General features: G+C 41.6%; 1 protein-coding gene across 1 annotated transcript in view; it reads left to right on the top strand.

The window, feature by feature from the left end:
• The window catches only part of LOC137625356 (dentin sialophosphoprotein-like), a 30,379-nt gene extending 9,718 nt beyond the window's left edge, over window positions 1-20,661 (top strand). Inside the window, exons 5-13 of the mRNA XM_068356216.1 lie at window positions 1,113-1,317; window positions 1,743-1,980; window positions 2,929-3,116; window positions 4,182-4,421; window positions 4,713-4,851; window positions 6,839-7,027; window positions 15,798-15,941; window positions 17,251-17,359; window positions 19,510-20,661. Of these exons, the coding sequence (XP_068212317.1) occupies window positions 1,113-1,317; window positions 1,743-1,980; window positions 2,929-3,116; window positions 4,182-4,421; window positions 4,713-4,851; window positions 6,839-7,027; window positions 15,798-15,941; window positions 17,251-17,359; window positions 19,510-20,032 (1,975 nt within the window). The 3' untranslated portion in view covers window positions 20,033-20,661. The remainder of the gene's footprint in view (window positions 1-1,112; window positions 1,318-1,742; window positions 1,981-2,928; window positions 3,117-4,181; window positions 4,422-4,712; window positions 4,852-6,838; window positions 7,028-15,797; window positions 15,942-17,250; window positions 17,360-19,509) is intronic.
• Window positions 20,662-21,096: the final 435 nt, after the last annotated feature.

Raw genomic sequence — 21,096 nt, 5'->3', positions numbered from 1 at the left:
TTAAAAAAAATGTGCTGGGGAAAAAATAACCCCCTGGGGGTTAAGGGTTGGAAATTTCCAAATAGCCTGGGGGTAAAAGGGTTAATTAAGTAATACTTTCATTTTAGTTGCTCTTCATTACATAGTCTAGAATTTAGCCTGAATAGAGATTTTATTTAGCTAATTTGTTACATCAAAACTTTACCATTATCATTTAGATATTTAAGAAAAATTGTCGTCATTCATTGGAAGGACTTGGAATAACAAAATCATATTTACGGATATTCGCAGTTAGATGAAAGCAAATTACAGATCAGTCTTGCTTGCATTGATGTGAATATACCTTAATTGAAAAGATAAAAGAGCATTGAATTACTGTATATTCCAAGTACATCACAGCGTACTGTAGTTTGGAAAAATACAAATGATTAAAAAGAAATTTCGTTTTTACTTGATATAATAGTAAAGTTGTTACATGTGATACTATTTTTCAAATGCACTAGACAATATTCCATGGTCTCATTGACTTTGTTACATTTTCTTCTGTCCATTTTTCTCTCATCCAACTGGGTTTAATCACATCTTTCCTACATCAGTAGTTCCTTATTTAAAAAAAAAAGTCCCACTGACCAATTGAGCTAATATTTATACGTTTGAATTACTTTATTATTGTGAAATAAGTACGATATTAAGGTGATCATTAACCCTTTTACCCCCAGGCTCTTTGGAAATTTCCAACCCTTAACCCCCAGGGGGTTATTTTTTTCCCAGCACATTTTGCAGTATATTTTCTTAAAATTGCTCTAACAGCCTTAATTTTTGTCATACAGGGGTCAGGTTGGTCTCTTTCTCTTGGAAAATGCCTGAATTTTCTAAAAAAAATTATCAAAAATAATAAAAAAAAAAAAATTTTATAGCATTTTTTTTGCAAGGACGTACCTGTACGTCCATGGGGGTAAAGGGATGGGTTTTGTGAAACGTACCAATACGTCCTTTTGGGGGTAAAAGGGTTAAGCAATTCCTGCTATAAAGTAACGGTGCAAAGGATTTCGCTCCCAAATGCTGTGTATTTGAAATGTTTGACTGTCTTGTTCTGTGTATTCAGTATTTGGTATTTTGGTTCCTCATTACAGTGCAAAGAAGCAGAAGAAGGAGGAGGAACTGAGGAAGAAAGAGGAGGAAAAGCAAAAGAAGCTGGAGGAACAGCAACGCATAGAGGAGGAAAAACGTAAACAGAGCGACAAGTTGAAGAACAAGTTTGCCAGTTTCTTCGTGGCGAAGAAGAGAGAGGCCGAGAGCGTGGACAAAGACACCGAAGGACCTTTCAAGGATTTTCGGGTACTGTATCGGGACGTCGGCCAGCGTAATTTTACATTTATTCCTCTTATCTAGTTTTTACAGTTTACAAAGAGGACATCTATTTCAAACTATTTTAATTCTCTCTCTCTCTCTCTCTCTCTCTCTCTCTCTCTCTCTCTCTCTCTCTCTCTCTCTCTCTCTCTCTCTCTCTCTTTATAATAAAGAGCAAGTGTCTGAGTGTCTGACTATATATATTTGTTTCCTGTCAGGCACAGCAGCATTGCCTGATGTATAATTACTAGGGTAGAGGGAAGAGGGAGTAGTCATACCATGGAGAGAGGGTTTGTTGTCAAGAAAGGGGGAGAGGATGCGAAGGGTTGATTCTTTGTATATGCTTGTGCATATCTACGAGTCACACACTAGTGACTACGTGTTCTGAACGGGACTTCATTTCTCCTTCTCAGGTTAAGGAGGACATGCACTTAGCCCCGGTGGTTAGGAACACACTAACGGAGGACCAGATTGCAGAGTTGGATAAATGTATAGCTACCAGTGGCAAAAACAAAGCAAAAACCTACCTGAGCATCTTGAAGTCGGGGTCCTACGTCAAACAGAAGTCGGAGAAGACCTGGCTGGGCAGGAAAGAACCGTCGAAGGAAGACGGCGACGATAACGACGACGATGATGATGTCATGGTTGTTGGTAGGTTTCGTGAGATGTATTTTCATTTTTTTTTATTAGGTATCTTAAACGTACCACTGACTGGATATATTTTCTTAGTAGTGTGTGTTTTATGTAATTAGCCATTACCTCCACCAATGAAGTTGGAAGGAGGTTATGTTTTACCCCTTGTTTATGAACAGCTTCCTGGCCACTATTTTAATAGTAATGAAACTTGCAGGGATTAACTGTTATGTAAAGAGCGGGGAATGATTAAATTTTGGAAGGTTACGGTCAAGCAAAATGTCCAATTCACATAATCAGCCGTAAGTTTGGACACCGTTGTCACAGAGACTTCAAACTTGGTTCATATTTGAGTGTATGAAAATCCACACCAATTAAAGAACAAGTACACAGCAGTACTTTGAAAATAATTTCTATGTTAAGTGTATAGCAAATGTTTTGTTAGTTTGTTTGTGAACATTATGACAAAATAATTGAACCAATTTCAGTGAAACTTGGTGGACATATGGGGTATGACCTAAGAACAAATCCATTATACTTTGAAGAAGATACAACTAAGTACAAGTATGCAGTAGAGTTAACCCTTTTACCCCCAAAGGACGTACTGGTACGTTTCACAAAACTCATCCCTTTACCCCCATGGACGTACCGGTACGTCCTTGCAAATAAATGCTATAAATTTTTTTTTTTTTTTTCATATTTTTTATAATTTTTTGAGAAAATTCAGGCATTTTCCAGGAGAATGAGACCAACCTGACCTCTCTCTGACAAAAATTAAGGCTGTTAGAGCAATTTAAAAAAGATATACTGCAAAATGTGCTGGGGAAAAAATAACCCCTTGGGGGTTAAGGGTTGGAAATTTCCAAAGAGCCTGGGGTTAAAAGGGTTAAGAGCTAAATAAGACTGCTTGACATGGCATAGGCATTCCTTCTACCGAGCGCCCCTCTTATTTTTCATGTTTTTCAGATGGTAGCGACGATGAGGACATAGGAAACTGCTCCGCCATGGTTCAAGATCCAGCAGCAAGTTCGATCCAGGGCAAGAAATTCAAAGCAAAGCTTCTGTACTTCTGTGAAAACCAGAGACCTGCGTATTGGGGGACGTGGTCGAAGAAGAGCTCTGTCGTCTCGGCGAGACGACCGTTCGCCCAAGATGTGAGTTTTATTTTTTGTTTTAACTGCCCAAAAGCATACATAATGTATTTGTATTTTATGCTCATCGGATTTGCGTGGGAGTGGGATCTACAAATGAGTTTCCTGATGTATTTTATGTATCAAAGTTTATTTTGATAGATTTTAAGTAACATTGAGAACAGTGAAGATTTATTCTGCTAATGCGTGGACCACATGTTAGAGAACAAATTACTTTGTTCTTTAACTTTTTAGTGACTTTTTTCCTCTCTTCTCTCCCTTAAAATTCATACATAAATTTCCATTTGGTCAAAGTCTTCATCTATGGCCTTGCATCTAGATTACCCAAGACTTCTTAAGGGTCTTTCGCCATCTGATTTCATTATTAGCTGTTCTCAATCCCTTTTCATCACTTGTCCATACCTTCCTATTTATGAGATATCTGTCAGTTTCCAGCCTCTAGTCGCCATCTGATTTCATTATTAGCTGTTCTCAATCCCTTTTCATCACTTGTCCAAACCTTCCTATTTCTGAGATCTCTGTCATTTTCCACCCGCTGAACATCTCGTTGCAACATCCTTCATGGCGATATATTACAACAATCTTTCCAAAGTCAAGTCACGAATGCTGGTATTCATCACACCTTTCTCTATTTTTCAGTGCCCATTATTGTTGCTTTGATTATTCCATCTTGTTGTTTCTTTTACATTTCTTTCTCTTGGATAATGCCTGAGTTGGAAAATTACATACATACATACATATACCAAGGCACTTCCCCCAATTTTGGGGGGTAGCCGACATCAACAAAAGAAACAAAACAAAAAAGGGGACCTCTACTCTCTACGTTCCTCCTGCCTAAACAGGGACTCAACCGAGTTCAGCTGGTACTGCTAGGGTGCCACAGCCCACCCTCCCACATTTCCACCACAGATGAAGCTTCATATCCCCAAAACTAGAGTGCGGGGAGCAGTCACTCTCCCCCCAGCTCCATCTCTTTGTTTCTGTCTCACAGGCTGTAGATACAGGAGAGGGGGTTCCCAGCCCCCTCGTTGGAAAATTAAATGTAATTAATTTTTTATTTTTTCTCAGGAAATCTTCGATTACGAATACGACAGCGACGACGACTGGGAGGAGGAGGAGACGGGCGAGAGCCTGAGTGACTCCGAGGGCGAGGAGAAAGAGGAGAAGGAAGAGGGAGATCAGTACGAGGTCGACAACGACTTCTTTGTGCCCCACGGGTATCTCTCGGACGACGAAGGCAAGTCTGACGAGGAGGAGGAAGAAGAAGGAGGAGGAGCTGCCGATTCCGAAGCACCCGCCAAGTCGAAGGTATTTTTCATTCGGATGAATCCCTCGTTGTTTGGGTTTTCGTGTTTAAGTCATATATGAAGGATTGGACTTATTTGCACACTTTGTTGTTGTGTGTCATTGTCAATTCATGTTATTGTAGACTACAGTATTTAAATTGTATGATAATTTAGATAAGATTTATAAACTAAACTTGTAATTGCTTTTGCTAATTGAATAGGGAGTGGATTATTGTCATCCATTTTGCTAATGGAGAGTACTCCAATCCTCTTGATATTACAAAAAATGCTTCAATTAATGTCATTTCTCCAGGACACCGAACGGACCAAGAACACAGAACAACTCAAACTAAAGCAAGCAGAGTTTGAAGAAGAAATGAAACAGAAGACGAAAGTGTTGAAACCCCGGTTGTTTGGATGCCTGTGGATGGCTGACGAGAATAATAATCCAGGTAAAGGACTCTCTTACTTGTTCAAAGACGTTTCGCATTGTGTTGTTGTGTCTGCAGATCTCAATGCCATAGTTTTTCTCATCTGTGTGAATTGTAAATCTATCCGCTTGCACTTTTGATGACCAGAGAATATCAGGGTGTTACTTTTTCCTGTATTAGATATAAGCATTGCTGTGTTAACAACATAGCAATCAAGACCAGATGCTGTTCGGATATAGTTATTTCGGCCTAAAGGGATAACATTTATGGATGTCTTTGAAATATTTCCATGACAAAAAAAAATATGATCCTTATATATAATATAAAACTAAACATTATGTCTACAGCTACTCTTAGAAAAAAAAAGAAAAATATTAGATTCAAGTTATGTTTTGCCTCATTATTATTAGGATAAAACAGAGAATGCAATCTTGGAAGTACAGGGTGGTTTTAGAAGAGGTAGGGGTTGTATGAATCAGATTTTTACAGTTAGGCACATATGCGAGAAATATTTAGCAAAAGGTAAGGAGGTGCATGTTGCGTTTATGGATCTGGAGAAAGCATATGATAGAGTTGATAGGGAAGCAATGTGGAATGTGATGAGGTTATATGGAGTTGGTGGAAGGTTGTTGCAAGCAGTGAAAAGTTTCTACAAAGGTAGTAAAGCATGTGTTAGAATAGGAAATGAAGTGAGCGATTGGTTTCCGGTGAGAGTGGGGCTGAGACTGGGATTTGTGATGTCGCCATGGTTGTTTAACTTGTATGTTGATGGAGTGGTGAGAGAGGTGAATGCTCGAGTGCTTGGACGAGGATTAAAACTGGTAGGCGAGAATGATCATGAATGGGGGGTAAATCAGTTGTTGTTTGCGGATGATACTGTACTGGTAGCAGACACAGAAGAGAAGCTTGACCGACTAGTGACAGAATTTGGAAGGGTGTGTGAGAGAAGGAAGTTGAGAGTTAATGTGGGTAAGAGTAAGGTTATGAGATGTACGAGAAGGGAAGGTGGTGCAAGGTTGAATGTCATGTTGAATGGAGAGTTACTTGAGGAGGTGGATCAGTTTAAGTACTTGGGGTCTGTTGTTGCAGCAAATGGTGGAGTGGAAGCAGATGTACGTCAGAGAGTGAATGAAGGTTGCAAAGTGTTGGGGGCAGTTAAGGGAGTAGTAAAAAATAGAGGGTTGGTCATGAATGTAAATAGAGTTCTATATGAGAAAGTGATTGTACCTACTGTGATGTATGGATCGGAGTTGTGGGGAATGAAAGTGATGGAGAGACAGAAATTGAATGTGTTTGAGATGAAGTGTCTGAGGAGTATGGCTGGTGTATCTCGAGTAGATAGGGTTAGGAACGAAGTGGTGAGGGTGAGAACGGGTGTAAGAAATGAGTTAGCGGCTAGAGTGGATATGAATGTGTTGAGGTGGTTTGGCCATGTTGAGAGAATGGAAAATGGCTGTCTGCTAAAGAAGGTGATGAATGCAAGAGTTGATGGGAGAAGTACAAGAGGAAGGTCAAGGTTTGGGTGGATGGATGGTGTGAAGAAAGCTCTGGGTGATAGGAGGATAGATGTGAGAGAGACAAGAGAGCGTGCTAGAAATAGGAATGAATTCCGAGCGATTGTGACGCAGTTCCGGTAGGCCCTGCTGCTTCCTCCGGTGCCTGAGATGACCGCGGAGGTAGCAGCAGTAGGGGACTCAGCAGTATGAAGCTTCATCTGTGGTGGAAATGGGAGGGTGGGCTGTGGCACCCTAGCAGTACCAGCTGAACTCGGCTGAGTCCCTGGTTAGGCTGGAGGAACGTATAGAGTAGAGGTCCCCTTTTTTGTTTTGTTTCTTGTTGTCGGCTACCCCCCAAAATTGGGGGAAGTGCCTTTGGTATATGTATGTATGTATTTCATAAATATTTTGTCTTTAGAATATCTTATTAACAAGTTATAAACAAAATAGTCACACTAAACATTAGTAGTCTTTATTTTATACATGTTTCTAATTTCCGTAAGTAATTTCAGCATATGACCAACTGATGAAGATCTTGGGACCCCACAAGGCCATAACGTTGTGCTCCCAACTTCCGATTGGGTCCAGACTAGCGGCTGCGCAGCCAAAAGAGTACAAGGACACGGACGGAGAGGACGAGAGCTTGGCGGAAGGCAAGCCCGGTAATTTCAAGAAATACGAGAAGACCTTCCCTGAAGAAGGTAAGATTATTTTATCTCGAATATGAAACTACTAAAAAAGGTGATAAATGCAAGAGTTGATGGGAGAAGTACAAGAGGAAGGCCAAGGTTTGGATGTATGGATGGAGTGAAGGAAGCTCTGGGTGATAGGAGGATAGATGTGAGAGAGGCAAGAGAGCGTGCTGGAAATAGGAATGAATGGCGAGCGATTGTGACGCAGTTCCGGTAGGCTCTGCTGCTTCCTCCAATGCCTTGGAAGACCCCGGAGGTAGGAGCAGTAGGGACTTCAGCGTTATGAAGCTTCATCTGTGGTGGATAACGGGGAAGGGTGGGCTGTGGCACCCCTAGCAGTACCAGCCGAACACGGTTGAGTCCCTTGTCAGGCTGGGAGGAACGTAGAGAGGAGAGGTCCCCTTTTCGGTTTCATTTGTTTGATGTCGGCTACCCCCCAAATTGGTATATGTATGTATGTGATAAAACTAATCTTCCTCTTGTACTTCTCCCATCAATTCTTGCATTCTTGATCTTTAGCAGACAACCATTTTCCATTCTCTCAACATTGCCAAACCACCTCAACACTTATATCCAGTGTAGCTTTTAACTCATTTCTACTCTGCTTTACAAACTGAAATGAGAAAGTTTTTGTGTATTTTGGGAGGAATCTGTTAGAGGGAGAAGATCAAGAGGGAGGGAGAGATAAGGTGAAGGATGATATGGAGAGAAGGGGTTTAGTGGAAGAGGATGCCTTTGATTGAAGGCATTGGAGAGGGTTCATCTGGTAACCAACCTCTTAACCATTTTACCCCCAGGCTATTTGGAACTTTCCAACCCTTAACCCCCAGACTTTTTTTTTTTTTTTTTTTTTTTTTTTTTTTTTTTTTTTTTTTTTTTTTTTTTTTCAAGCACATTCTGCAATATATATTTTTTAAATTACTTTAACAGCCTTAATTTTCATCATAGAGAGGTCAGGTTGGTCTCATTCTTTTGGAAAATGCCTGAAGTTTCTCATAAAGTTATCAAAAATATGCAAAAAAAAATGTAAATAGCAGTTTTTTTTGCAAGGACGTACCGGTACGTCCATTGGGGGTAAAAGGGTTAACGTAGGGATAACGGTGTGAAACAAGCGAGTTGTGTATCTTAACTGTGTACCTGGAAATCTTGATTTGAAAAGTAAATGATGACGTGCTCTTAGCAAGATTTCTTTTAAGTTTTTAACTCTCTTTTTATTATTATTTTTTCAATATTAAACTTACCCGATAATCATGTAGCTGTCAACTCTGTTGCCCGACAGAATTCTATGGAGGGATACGCCAGCTATCACAATACTAGAAGGGGGTGTTCTTACCAGCGCCACCTGTGGCCAGGTACTCAAGTACTTCTTGTTGACACCTCCTCAATTATTCCTCTGTCGTGCTTCCGGCAAGACGTTCTGGGATACGCTTATGTTCTTGGAGTATTTTCACGACTTTGGTGAAGTATTTCTCTTTGATTTCGGCTGTCGCTTTACTGGAAACTTCTATATTAGCTTAGTTAGCTTTTGGAATTAATTTGATTAATTATGGTGACGAAGAGAGTATGAACTCTCGTTCACCTTTCAATGGCCGACCCTTCCCTTAGACGGAAGTGTTGGTGTCTAAGAGAGTATAGACTCTCTTTCTTAATTTTGCTAAACAAAAGTTATAGATTTATTTTATATCTCTCCGCCTCTTATAGGCCTCTTCGATTAACTTCCTTTTATTATAAACTTATTAAAATTAATTTTTATATTTGTTTATATTCGACCTTCCTAATAGTAGGCGGTCTTTTCTTGGTACCGAAGTTAATTATCGTGAGCCCGTCATTTCGGTTTTACCTGTTAACATATTATGCTATTTTAAGGTCTTTGAAAGAATTTCTTTGATAGTCTCGTATTTTTTCAAAGTTGAACTAACGTTTTGTTTGTCTCGGCAGTTGTTGACGTTCAGAACGTTTCAACTTGCACTCTATCGTTACGATAGAGAAAGAATGTTCACGGTTTCACATTGCAGTAAAGAGTAACCGTTTCTAGCGTTTTGTTCATTCTTTCGTAACTTAATGGTTTTGATCCTAATAAGGAACTTTTCTTTTTGGGAAATATTTCAGTTTTTTCCTTTAACAATAATATGTTTTAACGATATATATGATTGGGCTCTTCTCTCAGGTTCTAAGTCAAGAGAGAGAGAGAGAGAGAGAGAGAGAGAGAGAGAGAGAGAGAGATAGAGACGGAGGGAGAAAGAGGATAAACGTTTCCCTCAAGCCTGCCAGGCGTACGAGTAACGTCGTTATCGTTTTGCTCTTATCCCTAGTCTCTTTAGGGGAAGAAACTAAACGTTTCTAGAGTGATCTAGTGTTTAGTCTCTTTCCAGCCACTGAATTATCTTTCATTAGATTTTTCTGTTACATTGTAATTCTGTTTTCGCAATTACTAACTTTTGAGAAGGATAGAATTGCGTGTTTCAGGTACAAACCACTTAAAGTTTCGAGTTCAGTGAAATAAGTGCAAACAGAAATCAAAGTGATAAGTGATTAGTGCAAAGTATGTCAGTGTTATGCGTGAGGGTACTTTTGTGCGCGCCAGTCGTCCTTCCAGTCCGGGACCTCTTGCAAGCTCCCAAGCCCAGGGGAGAAGCAATGTCGAAGGGCATAAGGGTTCGGCAGGCCTTGATCGGCGCACAGAAGTATCCTCGGTGGTTGTGGGCGTGTCTTACCGAGACCGTCACTCCCACCCGCAGACGATTGAGCCCTTATTTTGCTCGTCTGCAGAAGAGATTTAGAGGAGAAAATAAAGGCAGAGTTACGCTGGTCTCAGGTCTCAAGACCTCTTAAACGTAAAGTCCAGACCTATGCCAGACGTACGAAGTAAAGTTCAACAACCCGGATGCAGTCATTGGGTTAGCTCTGTCTCTCCTCAGTCATCAGTTTGTCGGGCTGAGAGTGCGCCTACACTCCCCCCCCCTATGCTCGCTCCGCCTGATCGCAGTACCACCTGCCAGGCGTACGATGTTGTGGACTCTACTACAGTCCATGCAAGCACAGCTTTCGGACCTGATGCGTGAGTGTCGTGCTGAGAGTGTTGCACCTCCTCCTCCTCCTGCACCGGTGGTGCACCAACCGCCTGCACCCGTTCAGCCTGTGCTGCACCCGCCTGCACCGGTGGTGCACCAACCGGCTGCACCCGTTCAGCCTGTGCTGCACCCGCCTGCACTCGCTGCACCCAGTCGCAGCACCATCTGCCAGGCGTACGATGTTGTAGACTCTACTACAGTCCATGCAAGCACAGCTTTCGGACCTGTTGTGTGAGTGTCGGGCTGAGAGTGTTGCACCTCCCCTGCACCCGTTCAGCCTGTGCTCAACCCGCCTGCACTCGCTGCACCCAGTCGCAGCACCATCTGCCAGGCGTACGATGTTGTAGACTCTACTACAGTCCATGCAAGCACAGCTTTCGGACCTGTTGTGTGAGTGTCGGGCTGAGAGTGTTGCACCTCCCCTGCACCCTTTCAGCCTGTGCTCAACCCGCCTGCACTCGCTGCACCCAGTCGCAGCACCATCTGCCAGGCGTACGATGTTGAACCTCTTTCTGTGTTCGCTGTTCCCAGTGTTGTTCAGCCTCAGCCTTCTTTAAGGCAACCTTCGGTTTGGGATCAGGAGGATTACCCCACTCTTCCTCCTCCTCCCCTGGCTGCTCCACCGGTGGTGCAACTCTCGGTGGAGGTACAACCTCTTCCACCTGGGAGTCAGTCTCCTCAGCTGCTGCACCGAGCTCAACCCGTGCACCCTGATTCTGCACCTTCCACTGTTGTTGTTCCAGCTCGTTCTGACTCTGCTGTTCAGCATACCTTACCTCCATTTTCTAACCATGGCAACAATATGAATCATGAGTTATGAATGTAAGGTAAACATTATGTTGATTTTTAAATCCCATGCAAGCATGCATAAAGCACTCTAGCACTGGTCATGGAATTTCTGAGAAATGTTAAACGCCATGCACACGCTCTGCTTTCCTTACAGCAGGCTCTGCTTACAGCAGGCTCTGCTTACTACATGCTCAGCATTCAGCATGCTCTGCATTCAGCATGCTCTGCATACAACATGCTCTGCATACAGCATGCTCTGCTTTCAGCATGCTATGCATACAACATGCTCTACATACAGCATGCTCTGCATACAGCATACTCTGCATTCATCATGCTCTGCATACCTTACCGAATGCTTCTCAACATATCTTGGGTTGTTGCCAACTCACTAGACTGTCAAGCAGTTTCATAACATTGCCTTCTAGTCTGCTGCTTTTGCACCAGTGAACCCTCACTCAGAGAACTTAGCTTTTCTAGGATAAGGTCCCTGTAGATGAGAAAGTTCTTTTCTCCCTCCTTCTGATATTCCCTTGAGGACTTTGTCATTTGGAGGGAGCCTTTAGCTGCATAACCTCTTATGGACTTTTATTTAAGCATAACATGCTTACAGGGAAGGTAATGGTTTCACTTCAGCCGCTAATCCCGTCTGTTACCACACCTGCTCCCATAGACCTTGAGCTGTGTTGCATGACATGCAGTCCAAGCTTAGTCCTTGTTAGAGGATTTTTGTTTACGGAGTCAATGTGTCACGGGGAAGACGTTCAACAACCAACAGAAGGGACTTGTTGTGACGCAGTGCGGCAACCTCAGCAACCCGTTAAGGAGTTGTCTGTACGACCCAGATAGTCTAGACAGATTCGGGTTGTCACTGTACTTCCTCGCTTGCCCATGATTGTCAGTTTACAGACTGTGCAGCAGTATCATGATCTTGTGTCCGGCTCCGTCAGACGACTGGCTTTTAAGAGCTCCCACAAGTCGTCGCTGTCTGGAGATTTTCAAATGGACTATGGATCTGACCAAGGAACTGGGCCTCCTGGTCAATTTTGAGGAGTCTCAGCTCGTTCCATCCCAGACCATTGTTTCCTTGGGTATGGATCTTCAGAGTCGAGCTTTTTGGACTTGTCCGTCGGCCCCAAGGATCTTCCAAGCCCTAGAATGCATCCAGAGCATGCTGAGAAGGAACCGATGCTTAGTCAGGCAGGGGATGAGTCTAACAGGGACACTTTCATCGCTGGCCCTGTTCATCGAGTTAGGGAGACTCCACCTCCGCCCCCTTCAGTATCATCTAGCTGCTCACTGGATAAAGGACATGACGCTAGAGACGGGCTCAGTTCCTGTTTCCGAAGAGATGAGGTCTACTCTAACGTGGTGGAAGAACAGCATTCTTCTCAAGGAAGGTCTACCTTTGGCTGTTCAGACCCCCGACCACCGTCTCTTCTCGGACGCATCGGACACGGGCTGGGGTGCGACACTGGACGGACAGGAATGCTCGGGAACATGGAATCAGGAGCAAAGGACACTTCACATCTATTGCAAGGAGTTGTTGGCAGTTCATCTGGCCTTGATAAACTTCAAGTCCCTCCAGCTTACAAGGTGGTGGAGGTGAACTCCGACTACACCACAGCCTTGGCTTACATCTCCAAGCAGAGAGGGACTCATTCGAGGAAGTTGTTCAAGATCGCAAGGGACCTCCTCATTTGGTCAAAGATCGAAAGCTCACGCTGGTAACGAGGCTCATTCAGGGCGATATGAATGTCATGGCAGATCGCCTCAGCCGTAAGGGTCAGGTCTTCCCCACAGAGTGGACCCTTCACAAGAATGTTTGCAGCAGACTTTGGGCCCTGTGGGGTCTGCCAACCATAGTTCTATTCGCTACCTCGATGACCAAGAAGCTCCTCTTGTATTGTTCTCCGATTCCAGACCCAACAGCAGTTCGCGTGGATGCCTTTCTGCTGGATTGGTCCCATCTCAACCTGTATGCATTCCCGCCGTTCAAGTTTGTCAACAGGGTACTTCAGAAGTTCGCCTCTCACAAAGGGACACGGTTGACGTTGGTTGCTCCCCTCTGACCCGCGAGAGAAGGGTTCACCGAGGTACTGCAATGGCTGGTCGACGTTTCCCAGGACTCTTCCTCCTAGAGTGGACCTTCTGCGTCAACCTCACGTAAAGAAGGTACACCCAAACCTCCACGCTCTTCGTCTGACTGCCTTCAGACTATCGAAAGTCTCTCAAGAACTAGAGGCTTTTCGAAGGAGGCAGCCAGAACGATTGCCAGAGCAAGGACGACATCCACTCTCAGAGTCTATCAGTCTTAATGGGAAGTCTTCCGAAGCTGGTGCAAGGCCAATGCAGTTTTCCTCAACCAGTACCACTGTAACCCAGATTGCTGACTTCCTGTTACATCTAAGGAACGTAAAATCCCTATCAGCTCCTACGATCAAGGGTTACAGAAGTATGTTGGCAGCGGTTTTCCGCCACAGAGGCTTGGATCTTTCCTCCAACAAAGATCTACAGGACCTCCTTAGGTCTTTTGAGACCTCAAAGGAACGTCGGTTGTCCACTCCAGGCTGGAATCTAGACGTGGTCCTAAGGTTCCTAATGTCATCAGGATTTGAACCGTTCCAATCAGCCTCTTTTAAGGACCTCACATTAGAAACTCTTTTCCTCGTGTGCTTAGCAACAGGTAAAAGAGTAAGTGAGATCCACGCCTTCAGCAGGAACATAGGTTTCACATCTGAAACGGCTACATGTTCCTTGCGGCTCGTTTTTTTTTGGCTAAAACGAGCTTCCTTCCCGTCCTTGCCCTAAGTCGTTCGAGATCCCAAACCTGTCCAACATGGTGGGGAACGAACTAGAGAGAGTACTTTGCCCTGTTAGAGCTCTTAAGTACTATTTAAGAAGGTCAAAACCATTACGAGGACAATCAGAAGCCTTATGGTGTGCTATCAAGAAGCCTTCTCTACCAATGTCTAAGAACTCAGTTTCTTACTACATCAGGCTTCTGATTAGAGAAGCAAATTCTCATCTGAAGGAAGAAGACCTTGCTTTGCTGAAGGTAAGGACACATGAAGTGAGAGCTGTGGCTACTTCAGTGGCCTTCAAACAGAACCGTTCTCTGCAGAGTGTTATGGATGCAACCTATTGGAGAAGCAAGTCAGTGTTCGCATCATTCTATCTCAAAGATGTCCAGTCTCTTTACGAGTACTGCTACACCCTGGGTCCATTCGTAGCAACGAATGCAGTAGTAGGCGAGGGCTCAGCCACTACATTCCCATAATTCCATAACTTTTTAACCTTTCTCTTGAATACTTTTTATGGGTTGTTCGGTCGGCTAAGAAGCCTTCCACATCCTTGTTGATTTGGCGGGTGGTCAATTCTTTCTTGAGAAGCGCCGAGGTTAAAGGTTGTGATGAGGTCCTTTAGTATGGGTTGCAGCCCTGTATACTTTAGCACCTTTGGGTTGATTCAGCCTCCAAGAGGAACGCTGCGCTCAGTAAGGAAGTCGAACTTAAAAAAGAGACAGAGTAACGGTTCAATTCGACTTCCTTACCAGGTACTTATTATTTCATTGTTATTTGAGATAACTGTTATATGAAATATGGGATACTTAGCTATCCTTTAATCTTGTACACTGGTTTTCACCCACCCCCCTGGGTGTGAATCAGCTACATGATTATCGGGTAAGTTTAATATTGAAAAATGTTATTTTCATTAGTAAAATAAATTTTTGAATATACTTACCCGATAATCATGATTTAATTGACCCTCCCTTCCTCCCCATAGAGAACCAGTGGGACCGAGGAATAATTGAGGAGGTGTCAACAAGAAGTACTTGAGTACCTGGCCACAGGTGGCGCTGGTAAGAACACCCCCTTCTAGTATTGTGATAGCTGGCGTATCCCTCCATAGAATTCTGTCGGGCAACAGAGTTGACAGCTACATGATTATCGGGTAAGTATATTCAAAAATTTATTTTACTAATGAAAATAACATATTATTCTTTCATGCAATAGTCAGACAAATATGGAAGTGAAACTCAAGTACATTCTAGTTCTGTGATAAAAAATTCACGTAGATAATTCAGTCCATCGCAATTTTTTTTTATATTAAATGCTATATAATCCTAACATACTTTTCCATAGAAATCTAAAATCATTTTTGTATATGCTCTGGTCACCTTTCTATTATCCTGTGCCATACTTGGTAACAGGGTAGACGAGCATAGTACTGAATTGAAGCTCTTAGGTGGAATGTATTTTCAAAACATATATTTTCAGGACAACATAGAAATATTTTGCAAGCTTTACCTGTAATTTTCATTGCCTATTGCTTGATTGCACTATAGAGTATTGCTTCAGTTCACTCACTGTATCTGACAAGGCGTATAGCTATAATCAAAACGTGGTACAGTGTGACCATTTGCCCTGAAATTTTCTTTCTTTCATTTTTTTATCAGCAGTATTTATCGTAATTTTCTTTTTTTCATTTTTTATCAGCCGTCACAGCAATATTTATCATAATTTTCTTTATCTTTATATTTTATCAGCCGTCCCACCAGTATTTATCATAATTATCTTTATCTTTATTTTTATTTTATCAGCCGTCGCAGCAGTATTTATCATAATTTTCTTTATCTTCTTTTTATTTTATCAGCCGTCCCAGCAGTATTTATCATAATTTTCTTTATCACCTTTTTATTTTATCAGCCGTCGCAGCAGTATTTATCATAATTTTCTTTATCTTCTTTTTATTTTATCAACCGTCCCAGCAGTATTTATCGTAATTTTCTTTATCTTCTTTTTATTTTATCAGCCGTCCCAGCCGTATTTTTCATAATTTTCTTTATCTTCTTTTTATTTTATCAGCCGTCACAGCAGTATTTATCATAATTTTCTTTATCGTTATTTTTATTTTACCAGCCGTCCCAGCACTCATCAAATTGCTGCACGGAAACCGCCACGGAAAAGGAAAGCTCTGTCGAGAATTCGTGGATTACTGGCGGAAACTCACCAGCGGCGAGTTGGATCCAGATATGATAAACCCTACTCCTGTAAAGGCTTCAGGTAAGCATTTTGTGTATGTGGTTGTATAGAATATTCATTCAGCTTTCTATTTCTATTTTCAGTTTCTTTCTATCCTTATTACCTCCGCTAACAAAGTTTTAAGAAGGTTATGTTTTCGCCCCTTTTTGTGAACAGCTTCCTGGCCACAATCTTGAATGTAGATTAAAGAAACTAAGTGTTGAGAGTTGGTTGTATATTTTGTAGTAAAGAAACATAGATTAGTTAGAGAAGTGTTCTTCAAGGAAGGTAATGTACAAAACCATAAGGAAGTTGTGCACTGTTCTGTTTTAAAAATCACCAGGCTGAGCTCAACCACAAGTAACTAGAGTACCTTTAAAGGTTTAAATGCTACTCATGAATGGTAGAAGCAAGGGACAGTGACATTGCCCTATCAAGCAAGATAATACCCTACAGACTGTCCATATATACATATGATCAGTGTCCAAGCCCCCTCTCCACCCAGACTAAGACCAATGCCTGCTGATGACTCAGCAGATAGACCTATAAGCTCACAAGGACGGTGAGGTTGCAGCGACCAAAGGAGCTAACGAGTTTCAGCGGGACTCGAACCCCAGTCTGGTAATCACCAGGCAACGATACTATCACCAGGCCACCACATCCCTTAACACTTGAAGATGGTGTTCTCAGTGCACTTCATGAGTTGCAACATTGTCATTATTTTATATATTTCAACTTCTTTCTCACTTCCTTTCTTTCATCTTTCTTTCCAAGCTCTTCTAACTTTTACCTCATGGTGCAACGCCATAGTTTTAACCTAGATTTACTTGGGCCCTAAATAGCTTAACTCCTTGAACTGGAATTATTTAGACTTCAAATGTCCATTTCATTTATTTCACGTTGTCCCTTATTTATCTTAGCATTTACAAAATGATGTAGTAGGGTAATTGTGAAGCTTAGCTTTATAGTCCAACTTTGGGTGTTGTCACACAGTCTTTCAAAATGGCCGATCCCTTGTGGTCGTGAGTCACCTGCTTTTGGGGCGGCTATTACTTGTACGCGCCTTCCCAAACAAGGCGGTTATTACTACAAAAATGCAATCCTTATCGGATTTCATCATCACTACTTAACAATTCACTCGCTCTCTCTCTTCTCTCAATAAAACTTAATTCTTTCTTTACAATAGCAAGCCTGTTCGTTTGTTTTTATCACTTAGTTAATGAATAAAGCTTATGAAATAGTCAATCACTTACAGTTACTAACTCATTATGAATATACATGAAATAATTCATTTCCAGACATAATTGCATTTGCTACATTATATATTTTACATTTACCTTTTTCATTTCAGTTTCAAGAACTGTGTATATATCCAAACGGAAGGTCGAGGCAAAAATCCAGGAATTAGGAAGCTGGAAAAGATGTCTGGACGATGCAAAGGCTCGCCATCACATGTGCTGGTAAGATCTTGTACTTGATGTGGTCTCCAAAAGTTATTTGTTCCAACACGGAGTACTTACCTCGAACTACTTTCTCAGGAGTATCTGGGATCTCCTCCCAACCGACCAGAGTTTTGTGTCGTTTACCCTAGTCTCGTTTTCTATGAGGGGTAACCTCGGGTGGAGTGATACGCGCCCTGAGGCTAACCCCAGGTCAGAGAGCATGCTTGTGTTGATCAATTTTGTATCCGGAACAGGATTATAACCTTGAATTTTATTTTATAAGGATCATTGATTGATGGATCTAGTATTCTCTGGCATCCTGACATTGGAGGTCATTGACGCCGAGTTATAAGTAGCATATTTCATTGTAGGACCCTTGGATAAATCCCAGACAGGACCCAAGATAAATGTTAAACTTTGCCTGATAATTCTTGACCTTGGGGCATGAGAGAATGACCTTTTTACATGTAGGCCTTATGTCCTAGAGGTCATAAGAACATCTCTATAGATTTTAACCCTTTTACCCCCAAAGGACGTACTGGTACGTTTCACAAAACCCATCCCTTTACCCCCATGGACGTACCGGTACGTCCTTGCAAAAAAATGCTATAAAAATTTTTTGTTTTTTGTCATATTTTTGATAATTTTTTGAGAAAATTCTGGCATTTTCCAAGAGAATGAGACCAACCTGACCTCTCTATGACAAAAATTAAGGCTGTTAGAGCATTTAAAAAAAAAATATACTGCAAAATGTGCTGGGAAAAAAATAACCCCCTGGGGGTTAAGGGTTGGAAATTTCCAAAAAGCCTGGGGGTAAAAGGGTTAACATGAATAACCTGTCAGTGGTTTAATAGAAACATTGTTTTTACAATATATTACTGCATATCATCGTAAACGTTGACCTTTTAGCCCCTCAAAATCATCCCTAAAGGAAGGGTTGTCCTATATAACGTTCATTTGTTTGTTCGTATCGCAATCAAAAGTATGCAGAGAAACGAATCTATTGTTATTTATATGCCATATTTTTTATATGCCCCCTGTGGCCGCGGGGGCATAAAAACAATTAGAATAGCGCCAACGTTATCCCTGCGTGTCGTAAAAGGCGACTAAAAGGGACGGGACAAGGGGTCTGGGAACCCCCTCTCCTGTATTATAACCCTGTAAGACATCAAAGAGATTTGTTTGATGTCGGCTACCACCCAACTTTGGGGGAAGTGCCTTGGTATATGTATGTATGTATTTTTTATTTTATATGGCAAGTAGAACATTGTATATATAGATAAAAGTTCTGTTTTAATATTACTGTGCTTAAAATGTTTTATTTTAACTTCATAACTTCTCATATAGTTTATTTCCTTTCCTCACTGGGGTATTTTTCCCTGTTGGAGCCCTTGTGCTAATAGTGTCCTGCTTTTCCAACTAGGGTTGTAGCTTAGCTAGTAATAATGATAATAACTTACCAGTATTTTTTAATTGATGCCCAGTTATTTATATATGATAACTCGTACACTAATGCCAAAACTAGACGATAATTTCGGCGAGTTTTGTATTTTAAAGATTGACTTATATCTCAGATAATAATCAAAATCAAAAGAATTTACTCAGGTATGGGGGTCAACTTATCTCTGGAGCCCCTTATACAGCGAGATATACAGTAGAATTCTCCTTTTCTCAAAAAAATAAGTTTTTCTCAACTTGGAATTAAATTGATCTGTATTTCCATTCAATTTATCTTCAATAATGTAATTAGGGGATGCTTGAAAAGAAATGATCGTTAGAATTCTCCTTTTCTTTAAAAAAAAAATTTTAACTTGGAATTAAATTGATCTATATTGACGTTCGATGTCTCACAGGATGTAGATACAGGAAAGGGGGTTCCCAGCCCCTTCGTCCTGTCCCTTTTAGTCGCCTCTTACGACACGCAGGGATAACGTTGGCGCTATTCTAATTGTTTTTATGCCCCCGCGGCCACAGGGGGGAGGAACGTAGAGAGTAGAGGTCCCCTTTTTTGTTTTTGTTTCATTTGTTGATGTCGGCTACCCCCTAAAATTGGGGGAAGAGCCTTGGTATATGTATGTATGTATATTGACGTTCAATTTATTATTATTAATGTAATTAGGGGACACTTAATTAGAAATGAATGTGATGTTGTTTTCCGTTTGCCTCAGGTACGTTTCCCAGAAGAAGAGAGACGAATACGGCCTGGGAGACCTGAGCATAGCCAACTCGTGGACGTACGTCAACAAACTACTGAACGACAAGAAGGAAGAGGCGGAAAGCGAAGACGACACTCCGAAGGCCAAGAAGATCCGCCCCATAACGGCATTCGCCAAGAAGATCCCCTCGACGCCGTCCAGCACCAACACTTCGCCGAGCTCGACCCCGGGGACGACGACGCCCATCGGCAGCGCGCTGTCCGCCGACACCCCCGCCACGGCCTCGGCCTCTTTCGGCAACACCCCGTCGTCCTCGGCGGCGGAAAACACGCCCTCCAGAATACAGCCGGTCAGCGGGAAGAAGAGCAAAAAGAAGAACCTGTTCTCGGCGAAGAGCCAGGACACGTGTACGCCGCAGAAGAGCTCGATCATTTCCTACTTCAAGAAAAACAAAGGGATTTCTCCCCAGCCTTCGAAGCCGAAACCCAAAGAAGAAAAATCATCAGGAAAACCCGACGTTATAGATTTGGAGTAATATAGATCATGCTTCTTTATAAAAGGCTAACTGTACAGTAAGTTTTAACTAAAACGGAGTTTTGTGTTATCTATTGTAGCAGGTTTTATAAGTAAAGATATTTTTTTCTTTTTCATATGTATCTGTTTTAATTTTACTCTAAATTCATATGTACATAGAAGATTTAGAATTGACATTTAATCTTTAAATCCATAAAAACTAATTGGATAATATTTTGATATTGCAAAATAATCATAGGATTTTTATGTAAATCTGTTCTTATAGTACACATTCATTTTAATAATTTCTCTATTTTTTCTACACCTATATTTTTCCTCTTATCAAGTGTACTGTATTTCCTAACAGAATCTACTTAAAGACTTGATTTGTGCCATTATATATAAATTGGTAGCAAGTGCTCTATATACCTTCTTTGGTTGAAGAGAATAATACATTTCCATGCATTGTAGATTTGATTGTAATATGCTATTGCAAATAGTGATGGGTGTAACTCTTTCATAAAAAGATAAATCTACAGTTTCTTTTGTCACTAATCAATCCATCTTTTTATTTGGTTCACGTAAAGAGAAGCACTCGGAGAAAAGTGTCCCGTGTCTTACCCAAGATCTGAAATGTGTCTTTGGCAACAGAATTGATATGGACTCAATGGTGTTGAAATCTCCATTTGAATGGACTTTGGCAGCTCGATAAAGTTTCCTTTTCTTAAGTCCTTCTCTCAAAGGAACTCTCAAAGGAATATTTATAATTTAGTTTCCCAAAATCTTTCCGTACTGTGTAGCAACAGGCTGAGGTACGCGTACGGGAAAGGATCGTGTCCCTGTCCTAGTTTGTAACTAGTTTCATCTTCGCTTGAACGGACTTTGGCACCTTGATGAAGTTTCCTTTTGTTAAGTCCTTCTCTCAAAGGAATATTTATAATTTAGTTTCCCAAAATCTTTCCGTACTGTGTAGCAACAGGCTGAGGTACGTGAAAGGATCGTGTCCCTGTCCTAGTTCGTAACTAGTTTCTGACGAAACTTCATGTAAATGTATGAGGATCCATTGGTGTGGTAGTTTGCTCATTT

The sequence above is a fragment of the Palaemon carinicauda genome, chromosome 32, assembly GCF_036898095.1.
Source record: "Palaemon carinicauda isolate YSFRI2023 chromosome 32, ASM3689809v2, whole genome shotgun sequence".
Lineage (NCBI taxonomy): Eukaryota > Metazoa > Arthropoda > Malacostraca > Decapoda > Palaemonidae > Palaemon > Palaemon carinicauda.
Note: the sequence above shows the minus strand (reverse complement) of the source record. Positions and strands in the feature narration are given on the sequence as shown.